At 39.1% G+C, this 15,323-nt stretch overlaps 1 protein-coding gene across 7 annotated transcripts in view; it reads right to left on the bottom strand.

The window, feature by feature from the left end:
- The window catches only part of CSMD3 (CUB and Sushi multiple domains 3), a 2,007,504-nt gene that overhangs the window by 223,810 nt on the left and 1,768,371 nt on the right, over nucleotides 1-15,323 (bottom strand). For all 7 annotated transcript variants that reach the window (XM_075352941.1, XM_075352934.1, XM_075352935.1 and 4 more), the window contains 3 exons: nucleotides 10,642-10,836; nucleotides 8,400-8,573; nucleotides 7,805-7,978 (listed from right to left, as the gene is read on the bottom strand). In XM_075352941.1, coding sequence (XP_075209056.1) covers nucleotides 7,805-7,978; nucleotides 8,400-8,573; nucleotides 10,642-10,836 — 543 coding nt within the window. The remainder of the gene's footprint in view (nucleotides 1-7,804; nucleotides 7,979-8,399; nucleotides 8,574-10,641; nucleotides 10,837-15,323) is intronic.

The raw sequence follows: 15,323 nt of genomic DNA, 5'->3' as shown, positions 1-15,323 counted from the left end.
TCAGGGATGGCACGCTGGGAAATAGAGTGGTGGCTGGGAACCCAGTACCGAGAGACTGCCTCTACCCTTTTAAAATTTATGCAAGTTTTATGAGAAAAAAAAGGATTTTTTTCCATGATCGCCTGCTGGTCCTCAAAATCTATGAGTGAGATTCGGCTGATGGCCATCAGCCTTCAAAATTTATGAGTGAAGGCCACATACCAGCCCTCCAAAATTTATGATTGAGCACCGTCCAATAGCCCTTCAAAAATTAAGAGTGAGGGCTACCTGAAGGCCCTCCAAATTTTATGACTGAGGGACAGGTTATGGACCTCAAAAAATTTGGACTGAGGGCTACATAATTAACCCGGTTGATATGGTGTAGGATAAGAAGGGGGGGGGGGCGACAAGAAAAATAATAAACCATGAACCATATACCCTTTTCATGGTGGGAAAGGGTACATGCACCAGAGGAAAAAAAAGGAAAATATGATTTTGTTTTATATTATGCTGCTATCATTTACTGGGGTTGAGAAGTTGGGGCCAACCCAGGCCTTATTCATTTTGAAAATAGTGAGCTTGTCAGCATTTTTATGTGATCAGTTATTATGCCCCCGTCAGCATTAAAAACTTGCTTTGGCAAATCCCAAACGACAAGACAGGTTAGCACTTTCAAGGCATAGTGGGATAGTTCATGCCTCATATCCAGCTGGATACCCAATAGTTGTATGCCACAGAGGAATCACAGAGGGTGCTGTTACCATTGGGTAGTTACTCCTTCACCATCTTCATAAACTTTTCCCTTCTTGGCAGAGTACCCCACACATTAGACCCTGGGCTCTGGAAGGTCTAATGAAACTGTGCCTTTGATAGTGTACCCTTGCCTCTGCTAGACCTAGTGTGTGTGTCGCTCATCTCTCTTGCTTGGTTGTCCAAAGAACTCTGCCACCTGCATTGTGAGATGGGAATTTTTGTACTAATTGTTTGATTAGCGCATTCTAGTATTGCACTATTTTACTAGCCCCCTCCACCTCAGGAGGGATATATGGAATGTTGTCCCTATATTGTGGGCAAAGAAGGCTGAACATACGGTAATCACTGCTAGCCAAAATGCGTATAACTTGAGGGGCAAAAGGCTGCAGGACATAAAGGCAACCATGTGTACCTGACTCCCAACCAGAAGGACAAGTCTCCATTTCCTCCTCCTCAGCCTCCTCCTCCTCCTCCTCATTATTGCCCAGTCTGCTCTGAGAAGATGAGATGAGGCTGGAATGGGTAGTATCACCCTGTGCACTTTCTACCTCCGTCTCTGACTGGTAAACATGCAAAGCTTCCTCTTTAATTGTGAACAGTGAACATTTTATTAGATACAGAAGTGGGATGGTTTCACTGATTATGGCATTATCATAGCTCACTAACTTGGTTGATTTCTCAAATCTAGGCTAACCTCACAGATGTCAGATATCCATGCCCACTCGTCGTTTGTTACCTGTGAAGGCTAAGCAGAATACCAATGTGTAATGTATGTTCTAGCTGGCATTCAATTACTGTCCGCTGCTGCTCAAAAAGTCATCCTAACATGTATAACATGAAGTTCCAATGCCTGGTCATGTTGCACACCTGTTGATGAGCTGCCATTGCAAACACTGTGCTGCACTGTCAAACCATCGACAGTTGCAGCTGACTTTCAGAAATGGGTGTACACACAGTGTACCTTCACAAATAGCAAAAGAAAATGTGGGTAGACTTTTAGAAAGTGCTAAACCACTACATTGAGCACATCGACCATGCACGGCATCGGTGAGAGCTTGCCAAGCTTCAGTGCTGACACTAGGTTACAGCCATTATCACACATGACCATATGTTGCTGTAGATTAAGCAGCAATTGTCTCAGTTCTGTCACATCTGTTATACGTTTCAGCAACTCTATGGCAATGTGCTGTTTGTCATCTACAGCAATAACTTTCAGCAGAGCCTGTTGCCGCTTCACCAAGGCAGTGCTGCAGTGCTTACAACTAGCAACTGATATGGAAGACATGCTCGGAGATAACAATTTGGAAAATGAGGATGAGTGGTTGCAGCAACCAATGCAGGAGGTGTGGGAAAACCCTGATGGAACGAAGACCTGCAGTCTTTGGCGTTGGTAGCAGGGTCTGAGTCTGTCCCGACCTCCTCAAGGCTGACCCAGTGTGCTGTCAGGCAAATGTAGCAACCCTGTCCACAAGCACTTGTCCACATGTTGGTTGTTAAGTGGACCTTCCCTGTAACTGCACTGATGAGGGCATGGGTGATGTTATTAGACATGTGCTGGTGTAAGGCAGGGATGGCACACAGAGATAAATTATGAGTGAGGGCCACCTGATGGACCTTTAAAAGTTGAGTGAGGAGTGCCTGAAGGCCTTTCAAAATTTATGAACGAGTGCAGTATCATGGTGGAGGAGAAAGAGGAAACCATGAACCGTATACTGTTTTTTGAGTGGGAAGGAGTGCATGGGAATATACTAGAAAAAAAGGGAACACTTGGAATGGCTTCATGTTCCGCTGTTTTGATTCAGTGGACTTGAGATTTGTGGGCCAAGCCTTGTTTATTTTTAGAACAGTCACCCTGCGAGAATTTTTAGGTAACAGGCGGATGTGCCTACTCCCGGCAGCACTAAAAACCCACGGAATCAACTTAAGTATGAAGGGAGCTGTGAACGTGGCCTACGAGACTCCGATTTGCCTCAAGTTTGTGGTGAGTAAAATTATGACCGAGGGTTGCCTGAGTGCCCTGTAGAAATTTGGAGAGAGGGCCTCATGAGTTGATATGGTGTAAAGGAAGAATGAGGAGGAGGACAAGAATAATCATAAACCATCAATCGTATACCCTTTATAAGGTGGTTGAAGGGGTGCATGGGAATACATCAGAAAAAAAAGGAACATTTGAATTGGCTTTATGTTCCCCTGCTGTCATCCTCTGTGTTTGAATAGTTGGGGCCAATCCAGGCTTTGTTCATTTTCAGTTGACAGGCAGATGTGATTATAAATTATTATACAACCGCAGCACTAAAAACCAAATAATCAATTTAAGCAAGATGGGAGCCTCTTCTCCATGTAAAAAACACTGAATATGGGGGAAGGCCCCCAAATGTAACTCTTGTGTCAATAAATGGACAAAGGGCTTGTGGCGTTCATTCCTTAGGATTGGTTGGAGATGTTTCCCCTACATGGCTCATGAATTTTGATTGGCAAAGGTCTCCAGGGAGATGAATTGTAAACCCTGCTTCAATCTATTTGAAGCCATGTGGCTGCCTGATGCCTTTAGCTAGCACAGGAGGAACTGCTGTCCACCTTATCTGCAGCACAGTCGGACTTGGATGCCTGAAGGTCCTTGTGTCAGTTGTATACTGAGTAATGGCCTCCAATCTGGGACACCTTGTTGTTGGCCACAGAAGTCCCACTCCTTCTAAATGTATATGTTTTCTGAGGCCATACTCAATATGTGTTGCAGGGTGTATTAGAGTTTCCCATAATTTTTGGCAGCCCTTGCACATAGTGCATACACTTTATCAGCCTAGAAGTCCCACTCCTTACAAATGGGAAAAAAAATCTGTGGCCATCCTCTACATGTATTTCAGGGTGTATTGCAATGGGGAATACTCACAAAGTAACAAGTAACCTGAGTGCCACACTATTCATGCGAGTAGCAAATAGTACGGCATTTGGGTTACTCGGTACATTGTGAGTTTTCCCCATTGACTTGCATTGCACATGCTATTCGGAATAAATACGCGAGTATTAGACAGTACTCGTTACGTTACGAGCATCGCAAATTCGAGTATTTCAAAACTCGATCATCATTAGTGCTAGCTCATCACCAATTACAAATTAATAATAATCAAGAATTTCTTGTATTGAAAATGCACTGTATATATTAAATACCCTATATGTTTTATGTTATTTTCTTTTATATCCTATTGGGGTTTTTTTGGATAACATCTTTCTGTGGTGTACAGCGTCTTACTGCACTTTTTAGGGTCAAATTTAATAGAAGCTCTTTCCTTGTCTTTAAAGATGGACACGTCTTGCAATTTCTATTCACACTCCAAAGACAAGTTGATAGGGAATATAGAATATTTTTTATATTATATTTGTGCAATTTTTCTGCACTGTTTATGATATATATAGTATTATGTACATATTAGTCACACCATATGCACAGCTTATGGTTGGAGCTGAAGTGTTGCATATTAACTCTAATGAGTGAATAAAAATAGATAGCTTTTTCACTTGAATGGCATTGAAGTTTGCTCTTTTTAAATTATCTATCTATCCCTCTATTTATCTACTCCTCTATTTATCTATCTATCTATCTATCCCTCTGTCTATCTATCTATCTATCTATCTATCTATCTATTATGTATTTCTATCTATCTATTGTCTATATCTATCTATCTATCTATCCCTCTGTCTATCTATCTATCTATTATGTATTTCTATCTATCTATTGTCTATATCTATCTATTTATCTTTCAATCTATCTCTCTGTTCATCTATCTTTGTCTATCTATCCATCTATCTATCTATCCATCTATCTATCTATCCATCTATCTATCTGTCTATCTTTCCATTTCTCTATCTATCTATCTATTTACATATCCATCTATTTTTATATCTATCTATCTATCTATCTATCTATCTATCTATCTATCCATCTATCAATCTATCTATCCAACTATCTTTCCATTTATCTATCTTTACACCCATCTATTTATCTACCTATCTATGGATCTATCGATTTATCCATCAATCTATCTTTCCTTCCATCTGTACTTACAGCCATTTATCCATCTCTCTGTCTATCTATTGATCTTTTTCTTTTTTTCTTTCTCTTTCTTTCTTTCTTTCTTTCTATTCATCCATCCAACTATCTTTCCATTTATGTCTGTTAACAGCTATCTATCTATCTAGCCATCCATCCATCCAGCTATCTTTCCATTTATCTATCTTTGCAGCCATCTATCTATAAATCTATCCCTCTATCTATCCCTCTATCTATCTATCTATCTATCTATCCATCTATCCCTCTATATCTATCTATCTATCCTTCTATCTATCTATCCCTCTATCTATCTATCTATCTATCCATCTATCTATCCATCTATCCATCTATCCATCTATCCATCTATCTATCCCTCTATCTATCTACAGTATCTATCTATCTATCTATCTATCTATCTATCTATCTATCCATCCTTCGTTACCTCTATCTAGTACACGTGATTCATATTGAAACTAATACTATAAACATGAGTTAGACACCATCAAACACAAACACCATGGAGCAGAAAGAAAGATAGTAAAATCAATACTTAATTTCCAAAATTTGTCCACAGGTTATGATTGGTATTGTAGCTCAGCCCCATTCACTTCAATAAAGTTAAAATTTAATTCCAGACACAACCTGTGCACAGGAGGGGCGCAGTCATAGTCAGAAGGAGACATTTTTCTAGTCCTGGATTCTCTAGTTACATGTTTTACAATTTATATACAAGTCACAAACTGGTTAGATTTTGATAAGCCCATTTTATTGGAATCTATTTTGTTTTTGTTTTTGACCTCGGACTGTTACCTGACCACGTCTCAGTTTACTCTCTGAATCTATTACATGCCTTCCCGGAATTCTGACCCTCGGATCGTGACCTGACTACACCTCTGTGTACTCCCTTTGTCAATTCTTTTCCTCCTGTTACCAGACCTCAGCTTTCCCTGACTATTGTATCGTTTTTACTACACATAAGTAGTGACTAGGATAACACTATCTAGGCGATTGATTGGCCATCTCTAATCTAGTCTTACCTGGTGAAGCCTACAGAAGCTATTTCCGGAAATGTGTTGCAGGGTAAAAATAATAATTCAATAGCTGACCATAGACTTAACGAGGGTATTCCAAGGCGACGGCGAATCCTTATTTTTGATAAGTGGAGGACCCAATAAAATGTCTATTTGCTTTTTCGTGACATATGACATGGAAAAGGGGTGGTATTAAGATTTGTTTTCTTTTTTGGTTGTTCATAAATATTTACATTTGTATAATCTTTTTAATTGAACTTTCAGTCTTTGATGTTATGCTGTTCTTTCTTTATTTTTGCTTATTTATTTCATTTTACTTTAAATACGTTTTAGCAATGAAATACAGGACAAACAGTGTTAAGATTTTTTTTCCCTTTTTTTTGGCTGACAGCGATCAGTGTCAGTGCAGATTTATTGGGTGAATGGCCTTCTCAGAATCTGTCCTCATGAATACTTTCATGAGACAGCTGTTGTACTGTAGTAGCTGAATATCTCAAGAGAAGCCCAAATAAAATGAAAAACTGATTATCTGCTCAACTGACAATTCTACATCCAGATACAGTAGATCTTCCGAATCCTAACACATTACAGTGCAACATAATCATATATTATTCTAATAGGCGCCGGACGGAAAGAGAACGGTGTCAGATAGATCATAATTATTTCTCCGTTGACAAACAGTATTAAGAGGATTTTTGCAAGTAGTCTCTCGGTGTATGATACCGGAAAGCAACAGACCTAGAAAATGCACCCTGATAAACAGACTAGGTCTAAATTATAGAGCAGGTGACAATTTTATGATGTGAAAAAGAAGAGATATATACATCAAGGGCAAGATAGGACAATCAAATGAGTCCCTGGTGCTCGCGGTGGGGCTGCGGATATGTTTCATGCTGTTTCAAATTTGCAGTGAATTCTGGTCACTCCTACTCATCTGTAACCATGCAACGTGGCAATTGTCAGAACGTGTACATAGATCTAAGCATTGCTAACTACATCGCGGCACAGTAGATATGATGCACTCTGATAATATTTGATTGTGGAGCATCTTCATGGCTGCATTCTCCTAATTGCCGAATTCTGGGAACCGGATTTATATACTTCTATATAGTTTATAGAAGCAGCTCTTTTCCTGTTATATATACCATATTTTTGGATTATAAGATGCACTTTCTTCCTAAAAGTTTGGGAGGAAAATGAGGGGTGCGTCTTATAATCCGAATGTAGCTTACCGGGAGGTGGTGGAAAGGGGTAGCAGGAGGCCGAGGGCAATGCTGAGGGCACTGTATTGTGGCGGCTGTGCTGAGGCTGTGGGCGCAGTGCTGCTGGGGCTGCTGTGTTGTGGATAGTGAGGGCTTCAAATAATGGCACCCAGAGTCGGAGCATGGGCAGATCGAGCTCTCGGCTCAAGATTTCATTTGCGCATGCACCAACTTTGGCTCATTGATCTCCCAGCAGTGGACTTAAATATATTTAAATATATTTTTATATATATATATATATATATATATATATATATATATATATATATATATATATAAATTATATTTGGAGATGATCAAATACTTTGATTATCCGGCTTCGTGAATATTTTTCGAATAACTCGCCGCTATTCGACGATTCGATTCAATGTAAGTGCAAATAGACGAACAGCGGCAGGGTATTCTGAAAATATTCGCAAAGCCGAATAATCAAAGTATTCAATCATCCCTAATTATATATATATATATATTTATATATATATATATATATATATATATATATATATATATATATATATATATATATATATATATATATATATATATATATATATATTAAGCTCCTTCTAAAATAAAATATAAGGAAAAATACTGTTAGGGTGGAAAATCTAGAGGTGACTCTACTCCACTGCTTTACGTTTTATTACTTTTCCAGAAATAAATCAAGCAACAATATTCCAAAACCTGAAACAGCAAAAAAACATCAATAAAGTCACAAGAAGTTTACTTACGCACACAGGATGGTAGTTGACCAGACCAGTTATGATCTTGTTGGCAAATCCTTACTGATGACCCAATCAACCGAAAACCAGAGTTGCACTGATAGACGACAGTATCTCTATAGCCATAATTCTCCCCAATCACTTGTCCATTTACAATAAATTCAGGAGTTCCACAGTGACCAGCTGAAATGCGAAAAATACAAGGTGCGTTTCAGCATTAATCCATTTTTTAGGTATGTGGGGGGATTTCAATTCCCCCAAAAGGGTGGCTATTCATTGAGTTTCTTCCATTGGCTATAGTGTACAGTACATTACCTTAAAATTGGGCTCAATCTGCCTTAAAGTGTGTAGCATTTTATGCCCTAAAGACTACTATTTTCATTATTCTGTGGCCTCATAGCAGTGGAAAAAAATGAAAATATTATTCAGATTTTTTCCCATTCTCTAGCAATACCCTCTCCGCATATTGCTAAGTCTGTAACAGGGTGATGCTTTCCATATATGAGGCATAGTAGTCATTTGAGCACCCAAAAGTATCCAGGTTCCAGATACAATCTTTATGAAATATATGAATATATGCAAGTTTAATGGAAGTGAAAGGTACCTAAACATCTCGTCTCAGTGCCACTCCAAAGTCCAGAAGATAAGCATTCCCGCACAACGGACCCAACAAGCATGTACCCTGAATCACAGGTGAATATTGCAGTTGATCCAAATGTGGTTTGTGTCCCAATTTTCTTTCCATTAGGTGGTACAGGAAGATCCCCACATGATGTAACTAAAATACACAACCAATCAAAAAGATATGAAATGTAGATTTTTATAAATCTTCATGATGGATTCGTACATTCTTAAACCAAGAATTTCCAAAAACACTAGTGCTTGCCCTCATTATCTCACATCTGGACTACTGCAACCTCCTGCTTTGTGTCCTTCCTATTAACACTCTCACATCCTACAATCTATTCTAAACTCTGCTGCCCGGTTAATCCACCTCTCCCTCCACTATATCCTGACCTCTTCACTCTGCCAATCCATTCAATGGCATCCTAGTGCCCAAAGACTCATTGTCAAAAGACTAACCATGACCTAAAAAGCCATCCACAACCTGACTCCTTCATACATCTGTGACCTAGTCTCCCAGTATTTACCTACATGCTACCTTCAATCCTCACAAAATCTCCTTCTCTACTTCACTCTTATCTCCTCTTCCACAATTGCATACAAGATTTCTCCTGCACCTCCCCTATACTCTGCAACTCACTGCCCCAAAACATCAAACTCTTGATTTCCATGCAAATTTTCAAAAGGAACCTAATGACCTACCTCTTCTGACAAGCGAACAACCTGTAGTTACCCTCAGAGTCCACAATTGCATCACACAATCCGCTCTACCCTCACCTACTGTATTCTCAGCCATTCGCTGTAGACTGTGAACCCTCGCGGGCAGAGTCCTTTCTCCTCCTGTATTCTCACCCATCCCCTGTAGACTGTGAGCCCTCGCAGGCAAGGTCCTCTCTCTTCCTGTATCCTCATACATCCCTTGTGGACTGTAAGCCCTCGCGGGCCGGGTCCTCTCTCCTCCTGTATTCTCATCCATCCCTTGTAGATTGTGAGCCCTCTTGGGCAGGGTCCTCTCTCCTCCTGTATTCTCACCCCTCCCCTGTAGACTGTGAGCCCTCGTGGGCAGGACCCTCTCTCCTACTGTATTCTCACCCATCCCTTTGTAGAGTGTGAGCCCTTTTAGGCAGGGTCCTCTCTCCTCCTGTATCCTTACCCATCCCTGGTAGACTGTGAGCCCTTGCGGGCAGGGTCCTCTCTCCTCCTGTATCCTCACCCATCCCCTGTAGACTGTGAGCCCTCTGAGGCAGGGTCCTCTCTCAGCCTGTTCCAGTCTGTGCTATGTATTGTTCATGATTATTTTACTTGTCTATGTATACCCTTTCACATGCAAAGAGTCAAGAAATAAATAGAGCTATACTAATGATAATAATAATAATAATAATAATAATAATAATAATAATAATAATAATAATAATAATAATAATATAGATTTATGGGATTTATGGGAAAAAAGTCTAAAAGAAGAACTGGTTTTATTATTGCAGATTTTCCTATGAGTACTACCCTTATAATAATTTTGCATTACATGTCATATCTTGTTTCTACAAGCTCCCTTTGGATTGTAAAGTGCTGCATAATATGGTGGCACTATAGAAATCAAATTTTATTAAAACATTCTCCATAATAATTAGAATTTATTCTGATACTCAATATCACATCTAGTCATATTTACTCTTTGATACTTTATAGTTGCAAAATACGAAAAGATGAGCTGCATATAAATCCAAGATTCAGTGTATAGTTTATGCTAAAATCTCTCCCCAGATATAACAATTTATCATAAGTTACATTTCTAATATCCATTGAATAGAATAGTAACAATAAAAATATCTACGGTCTTCAAAAAAAAAATAAGTCTACGTACTGTAACTATTTCATATTCAATGAATATTGTGAAGATTTCGACAGCCTTGTGTTGCCTTCTGAAAAGCAGAAACCGTTGAAGCTGTTTCTAGGGACTTCCCAAGGGCAGGAAGGTCAGCAATAGAATTCGGAATGAGCCTACTAGCTTCAAAGACAACATTGTCAAACTCAAATACCCCACACGAAATGCAAGCTGAGCACCAAACAAAAGCCTGTGTTGTTTCTGATAAAATTTGATACTACATTTCGGAATAAATACCACATATTGTTAAAAACTTCTATTTTTAAACTTTCTATCCAATCATTACTCATGCACACAATTATGTAATTTCCGGCTATAAATAATCTTCTATACATACTTTGGCAGTGTGGTCTCTCGTTTCTCCAGCTCCACGTTCCATTGGCAAGGCACTGAATAGATGCTGGTCCCAAACGGAAGTAGCCTGGATCACAGCTAAAGACAACTTTTGTCTTGTACTCGTAGTGGGATCCATTGACGATGCGCCATCTTCCGTGCTCCAAGGCGAAGGAATTTATGCTTGGACATGTAACAACTTTAAAAGAAGAATAACCAAGCTATATTATAACAGAGCTAATAGTGCAAAATTAATGAACATGAAAATTTCTATTGAACAGAAATGTATCACTTAAACAGAAAAATTGGTAAAATATATTTTTAGGAGCTTTAATTGGTGTATGGGATAGAAAGACTGTGTCCATTTTTGTATTGTAATTAGGGATGATCGAATACCTCAAATATTCGGCTTTGCGAATATTTGCCGAATAGGCCGCCGCTATTCGACTATTTGCGAATATTCGATGCGCAATGTAAGTTTATGAGAAACCCGAATAACAACTATTCGTAACTATTCGGGCTTTCCATAAATTTACATTGATCATTGAATATTCGCATATCGGCGACCTATTCGGAAAATATTTGTGAAGCCGAATATTTGAGGTATTCTCTCATCCCTAATTGTAATATGTAACATTCTGGGCAAAGCTGAAAGTACTCAGCCAACAAAAAAATCGACTAAAACCAATTTTTATTTCAATATATCAGTGATGGACATTTACACTTTTTATGACATAGTCCAAAGGATATAATACTGCATCCACACCACCTTATGCTGGTATCACTAACTGATACTAAGGCCACCCCCTTATGACATCTTCTGTCACAGTTAGAGCTATGATGGTGAAGGAGATACAAGCAGTGAGCCGGCGCTGCACTCACATCTCCCATTGTGTCTATCATTTAATATCCAGGACATCTTCAGAGGAGTCAGCAATGAAAGAAACTGTTATAAGTAACTGCAGCCCCCCCCCCTGTGGCTGATACTTTGACTGAGCAAGAAATAGACAATGTAAATGTACAGCTCAATTTATTTAATGTATATGAATGTGGATTGAAAAACAGTATTTTATCAGGCCTTTTCAAAACAATACTGAAGAATTTGTAAATATTTGGTTGCTATTTCAATTGTATATAAGCCCCCTGATTGTTGAGCCCTAGGCCATTGCTTAGGTTGGATTCATGAGAAATCCAGCCTTGAATATAGTTAAAATTTGAAAAACACAACATATCTCATCAATATATAATAATAGTACAAAAACGTCACTCAATTAGCAGGATAACGCTCATACTTTTCCCCTTCAGAGTATCATCAGATGGCCCATAGATTGAGGGACATCCATCCATATATCAGATGACAATAGATGTATGGCTATTGTGTGTACCTGTAACAGGGGGAGAAACAGATGGTACAGGGCTCCTAGGCTGGCCCTGTGACTAGGTACCCTGCGCTGTCACTTATCTCGATGGTAGACTTAGAGGTAGTCAGGATCGAGCCTCCAATGTGGCCCTGTCTCCTGTCCAGGCCCTAACAACTAAGTCCTCACCACCCAGGGGATTGACCCGAATGGAGCCCAACAACCCAACATCACAAAACAACAGACAGGGTAAAAAAACTCATACACACCAAAACCCTGCACCAGGAGATAACTAAAGGTGTACTGGTAAGGGTATAAAGAAAAGAGGGTAGTAGAAACAACTTACAGCACCAGCAAATAGAGCAGATAGCATCACAAGAAATTACAAGTCCCCTCTGCTCCCTGGCTAGCTCCTAAATGAATAGAATAACCAGTAACCTCAGCAGGAAGTAGAGGGATTATATAAAGGCCAGAAATGACTAACTAATGACAGCTAAGCATGTCTGCTTCCGCACAGAAGAGTAGTTAATCCTTAAGAGCTCAAAGGAAAAAAGCAATGTTTAAATGTGCATGGTCTCAGATGGTAAATGAGAAGGTAAACCCTGAGCCTGTCCTTATGCACGTGACAGTACCTTGTACTTAGCGCTAATATATAGGGGCTCATATTGATGAAATAAGCCGCTTCATAGTCATAAGAGATTAATGCCTTCAAAGATCCATTTCCTCAATGACAGTCACCCACTTGCTTTCCAATCTAGCAAACTGATAAGCAAAGAGACATCATCAGACCTCTAGTGACTGACCCTTTATACGCACGCGCCATAATAGTTTTTGAGACTGGAACACAAGTGATGACTAGTCCAGCAATGCTCTTTATATATGTATTTGTGCAATACTGATTTATATTTTCAATATATTTTCACTATCCAATACTGAGACATTACAACTGGAGTGTGCATTGCATTTAATTTATTGGACCCATCTTAATACTGATGACAAGTTTGCCATGAATAGGGATATCTAGGGCATCATAGGACCAGTTGAGGAGGAGTAGGGGGGCCAGTTGCATTTAATTCAGGATGCCAACCTCTGCCACATCATAAGGGATAACTAGGGTATATTATCATAATTATTTAACTTGTACCTATGTTTTCCATAACTATATATGTATGGGATCAATCTTGCTAATTGAGTGCCATTTTTATACTATCATTGTCTGTTGAATTGTTTTGTGTGTTGGAAATTTTAATTACATAAAAATTAAAGTAGATTTTGAAGGCTTTTTTTGTTATCTGAGAATTTAACGTTACCTTCTGCCATATCTAATTTTTGAAAGCACTTCCAAAAGCTGAAAACTCATCTATCCTTGTAATGGTGAGGCATACTCTAAAATATTAATTTTATATGCAGATTCTTAGGTTGACTTATTCAACCACTTACAAGTACATAAAGAGGATGTCCTCTACTTGAACAACTCCTATTAATTCCCTTGTTTGCCCTTTAAAAATAAGTATGCGTATACTCACCTACGGTGCAGCCACAGTTCCAGAGATGTCTGAAGTCGCGTTCCCAGGGCTCATGTGACATTGTTATGACACTCGAGCTCCACGACCAATCAATGTTTGGATATGTCTCCCCGCATTTGGACATTTGAGAATGATGTGATCGCTGCGCCTGCTCAAATATCCAAAGGTGAGGTGAGGGAAGCTGGCGCTAATTAGTCACGGGACTTGTCTGTCATACCAATGTCACATGAGCCCCAGATGCGCGATTTCAGACATCGCTAGAACCGCAGCTGCACTGGAGGTATTTACTTATTTCTTTTTTTGGGGCAAAAAAAGGGAAATGAGAAGGACTTGTCCAAGTAGTGGACAACCCCTTTAAGTAAACTGAAACACTACAGGAGTAGACATCTTCAAAAACTCCCTACTGGTAGGCCTAGATATTTAGAAAGTTCTTTGGAGTGTTTTGTTTTTTCAATGGAAAAAAATGTTTTGAAGAGTTGACCAAGAATGAAATAAATTTACAAAGATAATGTTGTGTACCTATTTAATCAACTGCTACTCCAATTCTCTAGGTCCATTGCGCCTGTCAATTTTTATTTATTGGACATCAAAGATTATGTTATTGTCAACACACATGGCCATTGCAGAAAATTATTGGCCTAAGTTGTCACAGGGAGGTCATAAGCTGCAGCTGTTATTTGGGTCAACAAGGCATCATTGCTCACGTAAAGTATACATACACTGTCAGTTAGTACTAGAGAGGCAGACTATAGCAGCGGGGGGGAGGGAAGGGGTTGTACAGCTAAGTAATGCTAATTTTCTTCTAATATTACATTCCCATACCTTGTTTTGATCATGATAAACCTCTTTAACCTATTGTTGTGCAGCTTTCATGCATAATAAAACATTGCATGCTGCTCACTGCCTGTGTGTCTTGACAGTTTCCAGACCATCTTTCTTTAATAGTTAAAACAAATCAAAGTCAAATCTAATTTCACCAAATAAAGTGAACTCAAATTAATCAATTTTATTTGATCTTAGATTTATTTTCAGGATAAGGGAGAATCGGCTAGAGACTGACCTACCAGGCAGGCAGCTAGCAGAAGTGAGCAACTTGCATGTATTGTATTGCAGTACATGTAAGCTACCAAAAAAGTTAAACTTTTTAAGAAAAGAAATGTGAAGAAATGTTTTATATTATATACAGGAAGATCAGAAAGGAAGAGGAAGGAACAAATTCTAACTTATTCTATCAGTTAAGTGTGCTAAAATGACTTCACAGCTTTGACTAATACTAAGAAGGAATCTGCAGAAGAACAGATACATTAACAGCCTGATATTTTTACAACTTTGAAGATTCAACTGTATCTTTGTTGAATGAGTGTCACAGGTAGAGTGTAGAGACTCTTTTCGCATTATATCTCATAAAGTACTATTCCAGCATCTCATTAATTAATAAAGTAGGTTTTCACGCAAACTTAGCTCTTCATGTGCAGAGTAATTCAAAGACATAAACAAGAATGAAAACTTATAACATGACCCAACTAATTTAGTCAATGAATCCATACTAAAGGCCGCTTTAGACGCTACGATTTATCTGACGATATGTCTCTGGGGTCACGGAATTCGTGATGCACATCCGGCCTCGTTAGCGACGTCGTTACGTGTGACACCTACGCGCGACCGTTAACAATCCAAAAAGTGGCACAAATCGTTGATTATTGACGCGTCGTTCATTTTCAAAATATCGTTGCTCGTTTTGGACGTATGTTGATCATCGTTCCTGAGACAGCACACATCGCTACGTGTGACACCCCGGGAAT

The sequence above is a fragment of the Anomaloglossus baeobatrachus genome, chromosome 6 (assembly GCF_048569485.1).
Source record: "Anomaloglossus baeobatrachus isolate aAnoBae1 chromosome 6, aAnoBae1.hap1, whole genome shotgun sequence".
NCBI classification, from domain to species: Eukaryota; Metazoa; Chordata; class Amphibia; order Anura; family Aromobatidae; genus Anomaloglossus; species Anomaloglossus baeobatrachus.
This window is presented reverse-complemented; position numbering and strand designations above follow the sequence as displayed.